At 34.7% G+C, this 14,170-nt stretch overlaps 1 protein-coding gene across 1 annotated transcript; it reads right to left on the bottom strand.

Annotated features, from left to right (window-relative positions):
* Window positions 1–4,808: 4,808 nt before the first annotated feature.
* On the bottom strand, window positions 4,809–5,078 carry LOC121034189 (ATP synthase membrane subunit DAPIT, mitochondrial-like). The gene has a single exon (XM_040481123.1). The coding sequence runs from the start codon at window positions 5,073–5,075 to the stop codon at window positions 4,809–4,811; it is 267 nt and encodes an 88-aa protein (XP_040337057.1). The 5' UTR covers window positions 5,076–5,078.
* Window positions 5,079–14,170: the final 9,092 nt, after the last annotated feature.

The raw sequence follows: 14,170 nt of genomic DNA on the forward strand, positions 1-14,170 counted from the left end.
CTTTTTCCCATTGCATATTCTTACTTCCTTTATTGTAGATTAATTGATCATATAAGCATGGATTTATTTGGAGGCTTTCTATCCTTTTCTATTGATCCAAGTGTCTATTTTTTGTGGGAATACTATACTGTGTGGATTACTACAGCTTTGTAGTATATCTTGAAATCTCGGATTTTGATAATTCAGTTTTGGTTTTCTTTTTCAAGGTTGATTTAGAAAGGTTAAAGTTTAAGAATACTTTATATTGAGGTCAGATGAAACTTAGCAGGCTTTTTTTTTACAACTTTTTTATTGAAATGTATTTAATATATAACATTGTATGCATTTAAGGTGTATTAATCTAAAAATTTCATCTTCATTTTCGCTGAAATCTGTAACTAAGTGCCACAGTCTTTCACTTTGTTTTCTTTTTCTCCTGTGATTTGTCAACTAAAAGAGATCTATTTTCCTTTTCTAAACTGGTATACAATTTATGTCAATATACCCATCAAGATGTTTAGTCTGACTTTACTTCCAATTTGTCCTTCTTTATCTCTTTTACCTTCAGCTCAATTTGGAGATTTTAGAAGTTATTTCAAAGGATCCCATTTTTTTTTATCGTTAAATGAAAAGTTTGTTGCAGTAAAACTTATTTCTTCCCTTATACCAGCAGAATGGATTTCACATGTAATCTTACAATATGCAAAAATATTGATATTCATGTCTTCACAAGCATTTCAGTGAGGTGATTAGACCCAGATTGGCATGGCTACCTCACTGCCAGAGATTTCTCCTGTGTCCGTGTCAGTGCTTCTAGCCTCTTCCTTTCATTCCCATAGTCTGTGACTAAGATTGAAAACTCTAGAGTTTAGCATTATGACCCAAGCTGGATCAATGAACTCTTCTCAGTGGTGGGTTGACGTTTGCACAGAGACAAAATTGGAGGTGCAAGTCTTCTTAGAAGCTCATAGCAGTGCCCCTGGGAGAAGAACCCTAAATCCACCCACCTTTTGCCCATGAACTTGCCTGGTTTCTAAGGATTCACTGATCATTTTCCTTCATATTTAAAGTGACCCCACTCTGCTTTCAATAAATGTTGTTTTTGCTTGTTAGGCAAGGTTAGTTTTGAGGTCCAAATCCAAGCAGTTATAAGCATAGGGGTTGAAATTTAGTGCACACAGATACTAGCTGTTGGTTTTGGTAACTTGGATGTTATTATTTTAAGGGTGGGTGGACTATTTTTTATACTTGTAGTATTTATATTTAGTATTTATATTTACATTTTTCTGATCTTTGAAAATAAACGACTGAAGTGGCATGGCTCACGTCAGAATAGATGAGTCCTCATTTTGCAAACAACCTTGATGAATGTATTTGGATGTAAAAATGAACAATCTTCCTCTTTTGGGGTACTCTGCAATAGAGGCCAAAGCAAAAGGGTAAGTTCCTCCGAATAATAAAAGTAGAATTTTGAGATTTTTTTATGATCAAACCTGCCATGAAGGGTGAAAGATGACGCAGAACTGTAAGGGAGAAATCTTGTCACCTAATTATTATGGCCTGAGAAGATGCTGGTTTCTAAGAAATCCATGGCGGGGAAAACAGAAGACAACTACCAGGTGTGCTGAAATTGAAATTGTTTTTGTTTCTGCTCAATGGTAGAACGAAAAACGATGTTAGTTTTGCCGAGGCTTAAATGGAGTAAGAAGAGCTGTGCCCAACATGGAGTGGAGTGGGAACAGAAAAAAGATGGAGGCTGTAGGAGGGAGACCGGTGGAGGGAATGGGCAGCAGTTAGTCTGAGGCTGAAGCAGGAGGTGACTCAGAGGACATCCTCCTCTGGAGTCCCTTGGAGATGAGCAGAAGGTCTCTGGGCTTCTCTTGGCTCAGGAAATGAGCATGCAACTATTTTATGTGGATATTTTAGGAAGGGTGGCCCCAGAATGTCGGAAGACTTGAGGCCACTCAAGCTGGAGGCTTATGCTTCACAACGTGGAAGTTTCCGAGAAATAAAAGTTGGCGATACAATGAAAGAGCTTACGCTGTTCTGTCATTGAGGCCGGTGAGGTTGGTAGCACCTTAAGTGAATCACTTTTTATTTCCTTAGTTGTCTCACAAACACATTAAATGCAAGTAATATATCTTTCTGGCTCACGTTTATTCTTGATTTAGCTTCAGAATATTGACTGACATTACTTTTTAACAAAGACTTTAATTTTAGAATAGTTTTAGATTCATGGAAAAATTGTGAAGATTGTACAGACTTCGGTGATTGTGAATAAAGTTGCTAAAAATATTTAAATGCGGGTTTTCTGTGGACATAAGCTTTCAGATCAGTTGGGTAAATACCTAGCAGTAAGATTACTGGATCTTAGGGTAAAATTACGTGTACCTTTGTAAGAAACTGCAGACACTGTTATTCAAAGTAGCTGTATTTTTTTTGCATTCTCAAAAATAATGAGTGACAGTTCCTCTTATTCTAAAATCTGATCAAAAATAATATTGTGAGTTTTTTGGATCTTAGTCATTGTAATTGGGTTGTAGTGGTATCTTGTTTTAATTTGCATTTCTAAATGACAAATGCTGTCGAACATATTTTTACAAGCTCTTCTACTACCTGTATATCTTTGTTGGCAAGTTGTCTGTTCAGATCATTTTAAAATTAGGGTGATTATTTTCTTATTGTTAGGTTTAAGTGTTCTCCGTATATTTTGCATCTAAATCCTTTACCAGCTATCTGATCTCCAATTACTTTCTCCAGTCTATGGCTTGTCTTTTCATTCTTTCACAGAGCTTAAGTTTTTAATTCTAAAAAAGTCCAAACTATCAATTTTTTTCTTTAATGTGTCATTCTTTGGGTTTTACATATAAAACTCATCACCAAGCACAGGGTCACAGAGATTTTCTTTTAGAGATTTTATTGTTTTGAGTTTTACATTTAGGTCTTTGATCCATTTTAAGTCAGTCTTTCTATAAAGTGTAAGGTAAGTGGTGAGATTTCTTTCTTCCTTTCTTTCTTTCTTTCTTTCTTTCTTTCTTTCTTTCTCTTTTTTTTTTTTTTTTGCAGATGGATATCCATTTATTGAAAAAATATCTTTCTCAATTGAATTGCCTTTGTAAAAATTCAGTTGCTTAGGTTTATGTAAAACTGTTTCTGAACTATCTAGTTCTATTGATTCATATGTCTATTATTTTGCCAATATCACAACCCTTTGAGTTCTGTGTTTTTCAATATTGCATTGGACATTTAGGATCTTTTGCCTTCCCATGTGAAGTTTAGATCAGTTTATAGCTATTTATAAAAAGAATTTTCTGACATTGTGATTGAGTTTGCATTACATTTATGGATCACTTGAGAAGAACTGTTATCTTAGCAATATTGAATTTTCCAACGCATGGACATTGTATATTGGTCCATACAGATCTTTGATGTTTTTCATCAGTAATTTGTAGTTTTCTACATATACATTCTGTACATATTTTGTTAGCTTTATGCCTACATATTTCATTCGGGAAGTACTACAAATTTAAATGTTTTATTTTATTCTTTCATTGCTGGTTTATAGAAAAAAAATGGACTTTTGTATATTGCTCTTAAATATACTGCAAATTTTCTATACTTGCTTATTGATTCCAGGAGTTTTCTTGTAGCATCTTTGGTCTACTACATCATCTGGGAAAGAAAACAGTTTTATGCATTTCTTTTTAATCTATAAGCCCTTTCTTTCTGCCTGCCTCTCTCTCTCTCTCTCTCTCTCTCTTTCTCCCTGCCTCCCTATCCTCCATCCGTTTCTTTCTGTGGTTCTTTCTGTGTCTCTCTCTTTCCTTTTCTCTCTTCTTCCTCCTCACCCCCATTGTCTCTGTAATTTTTTAAACAAAATTTTTTTTTTTCAACGTTTATTTATTTTTGGGACAGAGAGAGACAGAGCATGAACGGGGCAGGGGCAGAGAGAGAGGGAGACACAGAATCGGAAACAGGCTCCAGGCCCGGAGCCATCAGCCCAGAGCCTGATGCGGGGCTCGAACTCCCGGACCGCGAGATCGTGACCTGGCTGAAGTCGGACGCTTAACCGACTGCGCCACCCAGGCGCCCCATGTAATTTTTTTAAAAAGATTTGTCTATTTTGGGGATCTGCAAGCAAAGGAGGGGCAGGAGAGAGGGGGACAGAGGATCCAAAGCAGGCTCTGTGCTAACAGGCTGACAGCAGTGAGCCTGATGTGGGGCTCAAACTCCACATGGAGTTTGTAACCCCAGGGAATTTCTAAGCTTATTCCCCACTCTAAAGCACATTTTTTGGAAGTCCTTTGGTGAAAGAATAATATATTTATTTCTAAATAAACATCTAAAAGTGTTTTATCTCACCTTCATTCTTTGATGGATTAGTTGGATATAGAATTTTATATTTCTTGCTATTTTCCCTCTGCACAGTGAAGAAATGTCTTTCTATTCAGGCGTCTGCTGTGGCTGCCCAAAAGTCTGGTGCAAGTCTAGCTGTCATATACTTACAGTTCATTTGACTTTTCTTTTAACTCTTTGCCCTGGTGTCCTACAATTATTGCACAATGCACTTGTCGGTTCTTCTCTATCCTGCATACTCTGCTTCTTCCAGCTAAATACTCATGGATGTAATCCATTTGGGAAACTTTTCTGAGTAATGACTTTTTAAGAACTGCTTCTCTCCTATTCACTTTTTGTTTGCATGTCCCCCCCTCATTCCACTTCAACATATGTTGAACCTTATCATCCTATTCTTTTGTCTTCTCTTGAATGAGTCCATTTCTTTGTGTCTCTATATTTCTGTTTTATATATTTTTTTCAAGGCGCATAATTTATCGTACTAATTGAGCATTACATGATGAGTTGGCATTAGCTTCTCCAGGCATGGGAACTTCACAGATGAGGTACAGCTTAAAATCTGTTACTGTTCCGTTCATAGCTGGTGTATTTTTATACTTCACCTTGAAGTATAAGACCATCAAAGCGATGCCTCGAAATGTGGCCAGTACACAATTCATTCTACCTGTAAGAGTGTAAGAGTTGAAATATTTTTTGATACCACTGAAATGGAATGAGGCATCAGTTTCTGGACCTTCCATGATTTCAATCTTTATAGAAGACACCAATTCCACTTACTCTTTATATTTGTGTCATTTATTCCCTATAATTGTTGCTAATCTATTTTCCAGTTCATTCAGTTTCTCTGTAGTTGTATGTAATCTGCCATTTATCATGCCCAATGAGGTTTTAATTTTAATGGCCCTAAATTTCATTTTTAGAAGTTTTTATAACTTGGATTTACTTAAAATATGTTTCTTGTTTTTCCAAGCTGCCCTATTCGTTCAGTATTTTTTTATATTTTTATATTATTTTAATGCTTCTTAACCCACATTTAAAAAATAATTCTTTGGATTGTTTCTCTTATCTATAGTTCTGAGGCTGTAAGGTCGCAAGTTAATCCTTTATGCTGATTTTTCCTTAGTGGTTTGTTGTGCTTCACTGCTAAGTCATTATTGCCTAGGCCATTATTTCTGTAGGATTTGAAAGTCTCGCCATACAGCAGTTTAGTGTTTGCTGCTTTTGAAGCCTTAAGTAAGATTTCGGTGGAACTAACCTGATCACCTTAATTTCCCCGTGGCTGATTCTACGCCACAGCAGTAACGTACATTTTTACCTTGTATCTTTATATGGCTCAGACTTAAGCTTTAGTTCCTTGGTTTAGATGGTCACAACTTCTCTACCCATGTATAACTAAATCTTCAACAGTATTCATATGCCAGGTTGTGTGTGCCTCTATTCTGCTTTCTCCAAAACATTGAAACCTTTTGCTCCTATCTCCCTAACTTTTATATAAGGTTCCCCAGGCAACAGAATTGCCATTTTTAATCTGTATACTTAACACTTCCCTTTCAATAATTGATACTCAAAAATATTGATATAAGGGTATGTGATGATCAAATTTTAAATACTGGCTAAAGTTGATACTAATTGAATGAAACTAAAAAAAAAATAGCAAGTATAATTCAATTATCTAGGCAGAAACTACTGTATCTATATCTATATCTAATCTATGTACATAGATAGATAGATATGTTTATTTTATTTATTTATTTGAGGGGGGCACAGAGAGAGGGAGAGACAGAATCCCAAGTAGGCTCTGCACTGTCAGCTCAGAGCCCAACATGGGGCTGAAACTCACCAACCTTGAGATTATGACCTGAACTGAAATCAAGAGTTGGGAGCTTAATGGACAGAGCCACTCAGGCACCCCTAGATTTTAGATTTGTTTAATGGGGAGTCATTTTTTTTGCCTTATTATCTAGAGTTAATAACCTTGATAATACTAGTTACATCCAAATTATGTTCTTTCAAAATGCAGAAATATATACAATTATTTTATATAAAGATCAAAGGATTATGTAAAATGTGTAAATATTCCAAAATGTATCTGGTAGAGATACATATAAAAAACATATCTATACAAAGATAGTGAGTTTCTCATTTCAAGAAAATATCATAAAAATTAAATTTTATCAAGAAAAAAGTAATTTTAATCTCCATTGACTTTCAAGGAATGAAAAAAAAAACACATCATTTGTAAGCTTTGCCAGAGGGAAAAATGTATCCATTATAACTATGCAATATAATTATTAAAAATGTTGCTTTCAGACTACATGATAGATGCTATATGAATTTTCTGACAGTTTTGAGCATGATGAGTCATTGTTAATTTGGGGGGAAGTTATTACACTTCTATTTTCGAGACATCTTCTGGGGAAATGATCTTCCACATCTTCAAGTTTCTGGAAATATTAATTTGTATTTTATTGTGGGTAACATAAATAATTGGAATAACTACTCTATTAAAATAACTTATTTGAGTATTCTTTCTTATTGGTTCTCATTTGCTTAAAGAGGGATTGAAGGAACGCAGCATATATTTTGAATGTGCTGTAGTGTAGGCTTAAAAACTAATTATCTGCAGGCTTTTAGCAAACATGTAAATTTTAGGATCTCCATGTCATTTAGCTTATAATGTAATTAGCTATTTTTGGATAATCTCATTAAAACATTTTAAAAGTATTGGGTCCATTTAGTGAACCTGTATTTGTGCAAAACATTATTCTAATTCTAGCTTTCAAATATTTCTTTTGAATGATTTTTCTGCTACTTAATATCAATTTATTTCTAATTATTATAATTTAACATTTTGGTTTTAATTAGCGTGTACAAAATAGGAAAGATACTTTCATTAATGTAATTAATAAAGTTAGTTTTCCACATTTTGTATTTTGAAACATAACAAAAACAAGGCTTTATAATACTGTAATTCCTAGAAAATGTATTTGAGTCATTACACATAAATATGTTACTTTAATGTTCAGTCCTTTAAAATAATCCAGAAAATAATTTTGTTTCTCTAAACATTGCTATAGCACGTCATTATATATAGTGATAAGTTTTTGATAATTAATATGTCTCACAATATATGTTTCTTCAAATATTGAGAATTAATACAAAGTTATTTTGTTTTTATGACAATAATCAATATTATTCAAGTTACTCAAATTTTATGAGCAAAGTATTTATTTGAAAGCAAACAAAGTAATAAACACAATTCTGTGGTGAAATTAATAGACACATAGTATATTTCTACTATATTTTAAACTATTAATATATGTATTTGCAGTTGATTTCACTTTGGAAAATCTTATTATCTATTTGTATTAGGAAAAGGAATAGGCTTGATTTTCTATACATTTGTATAATCGGGTTTTCAAATCCTCACTGATCTGTGAGCTTATAATGGGCTTATAGTAACTAAAATGTTGCTAACATCCAGAATATTAATAGGGAAAATGTTTAAGTGTTATTTGGATTTTTTTGACTGAGAGGCCAAGGCATTTAAATTGGATCATATTTTATGTAAATTAGATGAGGCCATGTTTTTAATAAGTTTATAATAGTTGCGGTTATTCATGAGATTTAAGGAATCCTTCCTTAAATTGTGGTGCTTTCAGTCTGTTTTGTTAGACCCTGCGGGAGTCCTGGTGGGGGCTGGGCATGAGGTAGGGGCTAGAATTCCTTGAAGAGCTTAAGCCACGTGAAAGAGTACCTCAGAATGCCAATAGGCTGTAACAATTTCAGGAGTTTAAATGGAATGTTCATTAGGTCATTTAGCATTTCAAGACCTTGAGAAAGTACATCAACTGTGATATTCAAAAATATAGAGTAAACAGTATTTCCTTTATCTTCACCTTTTAGGACTTCTGTGAATAATGAAAAGAGAAGAAGCCAGATGAGTCCATTGTTAGGGCAGGAACTGATTAACAGAATGAAGTGTCATGGATAAACTACAAACAGAAAGTATAGGTGGGAAGCAAGATTATTATTGTGTGAAAGGAGATGGTGGAAAAGTGAACTCTCACAAAAGTACTGTTTAGTAATCAACTAACCCCCTTCCCAAATAGTCATTGAGCATTTTTACTTTTAGATAATTTCTATCATTGCATTTAGAGAAGTATTGCTCTAGACTAATATTATTTCCTTCCTCCTGTTTGTGCACACTTGATTTAATTCTTCAGACAGGCTTTATTGTTGAGTTCAGGTCATTGATCTCTGCAGTGTCTGTTGTGTCCGTAGTTATGAATGATTATTCTCTCAGGAGTCTCAGTAAATATGCCACGGTACACCACTAAAATCGTGGTATTAGATGTGTTTTAACGAGAGTATATGGCCATTTTTTATTATTATGTTACCATTTTATAGAAGGAAACAATTCCAGTTTTTGCATGATGCTAACTAGCAGTTTTCTCTGTAGACTGAATACATCGTAGGAACCACAACAGAAACTAACTTCAATATGCCCATGTTGCAGTTTCAAGGTGAAAAGAATAACAGGTTTTTAACAAGATGGATCTTTCTCCAAAGACCTTTATGTTTCAAGGGTTGTTCAATTTTTTCGTTTGTCATAAAACAAAATATACCACCCTGAGATGCTTTATGCCTTGTAATATCTTGAGGCAAACTGGCTGACAAATGTATTATTCTCTCATAAAGAAGAGAAGCCCCTGAATTACCCATGCCGGACCAAACCGCTGCTTTTGTTCATGCCATCTTAACTGCCATAGAAATAGCGCGTGAGGCTCAAACTATCATGCCTACTTCATAATGCCGTGCTTTGTTCTTTCTGCAAAGAATCACTGCCGTGTATTAAATATGCCCATAAATCTCTCAGTAATTGTATATTACTTTTCTGTTCCCTCTACAGTTTACACATTGTATTCAACTTTGACTTTATTCAGCTCTGCGCAGTGGTATGGCAGGTTTATGGAATGTTGTAAAGCTGAGAAAAGTAGGCAATTATTGTTAAGCCTTTGTAAGCTATTTGAGAAAAGACATTTGTTGCGATCATGGCATAAGGACCAATTCTACCGGCTGTGGATTTACTCAGATTTTTATTTAAACTCTTTCTAAAAGGAGTGTTATACGAACATTTTTAAAAATTGAAAACTTTAAGTAAAAGTGGGAATTTTCCATTACTTTTTAAATAAAAACTAAGGGTTAGGAGATAGATAAGTGATAAAAAGAACATGAATGAAAACAGGTTTTTTTCATCTAATGTAAGTGAACTGAAAAATATATTTTAAAGGAGCATATAAAAATTATGATCAAGTATCTACAAGTTTATGGAATTAAAATCTTTGTAGACTACAGAATTTGAATAATATTATTTTTCATCCATTAACTCCATAGAAGTAGCTGCAGAAATGGAAGAGTAGCAGAATATACTACCCCAAAATATGATTATAGCACTTTAGGACATAACACTCCAAAATGTGCCACCTTGGCATATTGATTATTTTTAAGTAGGCACTTAAAAAACAGCAAATGCTAGAAGAGGCTTTCCCTGAACTCCCCTTAGCTGCCTAAAGATGCATTCAAGGAAAGCAGAACTCAGTTGGCATCGATGCCCTCCCTGGGAGTTTTATCAACCAGACAAAATTGACTTTGATCACAGAGGAGGAGAGAAGAAATTGGCACCATACCCAGACAAACTTTGCCACAAACTATCATACTCTCCCAACCATTCTTCTAAGGGCCCACCGATGTTTCCTAGAACTCATTTACTCTCCCCTAAGAGACTTGCATTCCCTCTCACCTTTATGAACATGAACATGGTATTTAATCCTGCATTCCAAAGCTATCTTTTGAGAATTACTCACTTTCCCTGGGTATCCTCCATGTGTATATGAGGTTTTCATGTTAGCAAACTTGTTTTTCTCTTGTATATATGTCTTTATTACAAGAAGTTGCAGTCAAGAACTCAAAAGAATAGAGGGAAAATCATTTTTCCTCCTCTACACTCTATTGTCATTGTAATAGGATCTGTAGAGCCCAGATATCTATGTGTCTAGAATATGTGAAATGTACAACTTTAATTTATGTCTATATATATGTATATATATACACATATATATATATATGCACACACATATTTATGCACACATATATATACATATATAATGTAAAAAATATATAGGTATATAATATATATCAATTTTATCAATTATATAAATGTATGTATATATATAATGTAAAATATATATAGGTGTATAATATATACCAATTAATTTTATTAAAAAATCAAATTCATAAACTTTGGTAAATCCTAGAGCATGCATAGGGGTAAAAAATCCAGGCATTCACTTTAGAATACCCACGTTCAAACTTTAGCTCTGTCATCTACTTGTGAAACTCATAGGAAGATCAAATGAGATCAAAATAAAGCGCTTGGCCTAACGCCTTAATGATTTATAAATGCTACAGTGGATCTTCTTATCAGTCTTCAGTTTACTCTTTCCCAAAGGACTAATGATAACCTTAATTATAGATAAAGGGATACTTTTGTCCACACTGTTATTTTTCTAGATTCTAAAGATCTTTTTTGTTTTCCTTGGGAGAATATTCCTTAATGGACTCAGGATCATGAATGCGGAAGTAATATTACATGCTTATAAATATTTAATACCAAGATTGTATCACTTATTTTTATCAGAGACTTGCCTTTTTTCCAATATTTCTAGAAAAATGTCTGCATGGTCCTTCCCAGTTTGTCTCTTACCCCTATGCCTGAATTCTTTTTTTTTAATTCTTTTTTTTTTTTTTTTTTTTAATTTGAGTATGGTTGACACACAATGTTACATTAGCGTCAGGTGCACAACATAGTGATTCAGCATCTCTATATGTTGTGCTGTGCTCACCACAACTGTAGCTGCCATCTGTCACCACTCACACTATCACAGAGTATATTCCCTGTTCTGTACCTTCGTCCTTGTGACTTATGCATCCCGTGACTTGAAGCCTGTACCTCTGACCCCCTCATCCATTCGCCCATCCCCCCACCTCCTTCTCTCTGGCAACCATCAGTGGGTTCTCTGTGTCTATAGGTCTGATTCTGATTTTTGTTTGTTTATTCATTTCCTTTGTTTTTAGATTCCACATATGAGTGAAATCAGATAGTATACAGTTAGAATACTGAATGCATGGATGACTTAGGTGTTTTTACTCCTTAAAAAAAAAAAATCTATAAATAAAATGTTGGCCTGTCAGATCTTGGTTGCTCTGATGATCTCCAATGACTGAAATAGGACTTCAAAGTTTTGTTTCCTGACTTATAGGTTGACATCGGCAGCATGTTTGGTCAGATGCAAGTCAGTCCATCAATCAGAAGCACAGTCTCCCTGCTATCTATGATATTTCCCTAAGTCCTGTCATCAGAGATCTTTTTACATTTTTCTTTTTAATTATACCTAAAAGTACATCTCCAGTAAATAACTGCTGAATGACTGACTGAATGAATGCTTGCTGCAAATATTTGCTTCCCCGTAGTTAATGATTTTGTACAGGAAATAAATTATTTCCAAAAGGTGAATGTTTCCTTTTCTGCAAGCTATGGTTACATATGTCTCTTTAAATACATAACAGCATGTTTATGTTGCTTGTTTCTTTGTTTGTTTGTTTGTTTGTTTTCCTATCAGGTCACAATAAAAACAGACCCTCTTTTATGCAGGAATTTGGAAACCATAACTAGCTCTTTAAGCAGCATTCTACATTCCTCTGTTCTAGAATGGCTGCTTCATATATATTTTTTTTCTTTTTTATGTAGGCCCCATGCCCAAAGTGGGGCCTGAACTCATGACCCTGAGATCAAGAGTTGCATGTTTTACTGACTGAGCCAGCCAGGAACTCCCACATGTTTAACTCATTCTAAGAGTGAATCAAGTACCATGGAGACTCTGAACAGTGAGATCCATGGCTGACACTCAGCAGCCCATCTCCAGGTCTGGACTGTCTGTGTGCACAAACACACCCGCAGATAAATACTCACTTGTTTCTATTGTCCTTATATGAAGAATTATTATTCCAAAAATTATTTCTTACCTTGGGAAATTACTTATTAAACAATTATTTAGTCCATTAGCAAAACCCACTGACTTAAGGCTTGATGAGACTATTTGGTTTTCTAAATAATATTGGTAATGACCAATAGTATCACTTTCCTTTGAAATTTATTACAGATAATTGAAAAAGAGACATTACAATGACTAAATGAGGGTTATATTTTACAGAAGCATATATTCTAAACTAGTTATACCGACTGTAGAAAAGGCTTATACGTAGTGAACAATTTGTAGTTCTTCAAACATATTATCGTTTCATAATGAAGCTCTAACTGCGAGCTGAACTATTAAGACAAGAGCAAAGCTACTTTTCTTTTCTGATTTGGACATCATTCGGAGCTCACCCAACTTTCCTGCTCTGGGTCTTATTTGAATTATCTGCCAAATTAAGACCTTCATCTTGCAGCCTAATTTAAGGAGAATGTGTTCACTGATCGCTCAACACCAGTGACGTAAAGTCAACAATCCATTCTTCACCTCTTGCATCGCTGATGAAATACTGGATTTTCCCACTGTTATTCATCCCATAACTCTGTTTTCTAACGTGTCTCGTCTTCCATCTTAAAAACGAAATCTCCAGTGAATTAATTTATTTACCATTAATTCATCACAAGCACTGTGATTACACACTTTGAACTAGTTGGTGTCATGTGTTCTTCCAGTTCTGTTACTGTTGTGGTTTCGCTGGTTAAGCCTTTATATTTATACTTTTGTGCTATCTCTGCTACTACTAACTACTACTACGACTACGACTAATTGTGCCTCTACTGCTGCTTCTCCTCTTCTTCCTCCTCCTTTCTCTTCTTCTTCCTCGTCTTCTCCTCCTTCTGGTCTTCATCCCTGTCTCCATTTTCATTTCAGCAAGGTTCATTATAATGAAAAAGCTACCTTCTTCAGGTTCTTCATTCATGTCCTTAAATGACACCACAACACTTGCCAGAATTTGTCAAAATCCCTCAGATTAGCTAGTAAGGCTGTCGCTAATTCAGTCATGCTTATTGATCCAAACACCTCCTGACATTTTCCCTAATTTTTTTTCCTTCCAGAAGAGTCTTTACTAATCTGCGAATGTACCTTGTTCATTGTCATGCCTACCTTTTCGTGAAGTATCTCTGCTACTGATTCATCACGTTGTTTTCTCTTCCTATGGCTGCCTTTCCTCCTTGTTTTCCTTGTAGAGCGTTCTCTCATTGTAGTTCTTATCAGTTAAGGACCTGGACTCCTTACTGTTCAAAAGGGTTTGTTCAGTGTTTCTTAATTCCTGGCACATTGTGAAGAACTGAGGTGAAATAAATATATGCCATTTTACCATCTAGCATTTAATTTCACTATGACATATTGCCCAAAATAAACGTCAACAAGGTGCCATGGCAGCAAGGAGGAGTGGGGCAGCTACTCTCTGTACCATTTTGTCTCCTTGTAACCTGCATCATCTTAAGTTTTGGGAAGGAAGGATACACTACTTCAGCTCCTTTTGTTTTCCATGTAGCACCTGGCACGTTGTAGGAGCACAGAATTTCAATACAAGTGTGTTAGTTTGGATTTTGTCTAATGCCTGTTTTAACTATCAACCTTAAGTAAAAATCACACTGTAAATGATGAGCAGGATGTTAATATGTCCCCAACCTTTTTAAACAAATTGCAACAGGGAAATTCAAAAGTGCTAATTCTAAAAGTGGTTAGGTTTGCCTTTGAAATGGAATTTCATGCTTACCTATGAGCATGAGAAT

This window comes from Herpailurus yagouaroundi, unplaced genomic scaffold (assembly GCF_014898765.1).
Source record: "Herpailurus yagouaroundi ecotype Mexico unplaced genomic scaffold, PumYag 159, whole genome shotgun sequence".
NCBI classification, from domain to species: domain Eukaryota; kingdom Metazoa; phylum Chordata; class Mammalia; order Carnivora; family Felidae; genus Herpailurus; species Herpailurus yagouaroundi.

Excerpts from the sequence above, each read along its gene's own strand:
- LOC121034189 (XM_040481123.1), bottom strand. The coding sequence starts at position 5,075 with ATGGAAGGTCCAGAAACTGATGCCTCATTCCATTTCAGTGGTATCAAA.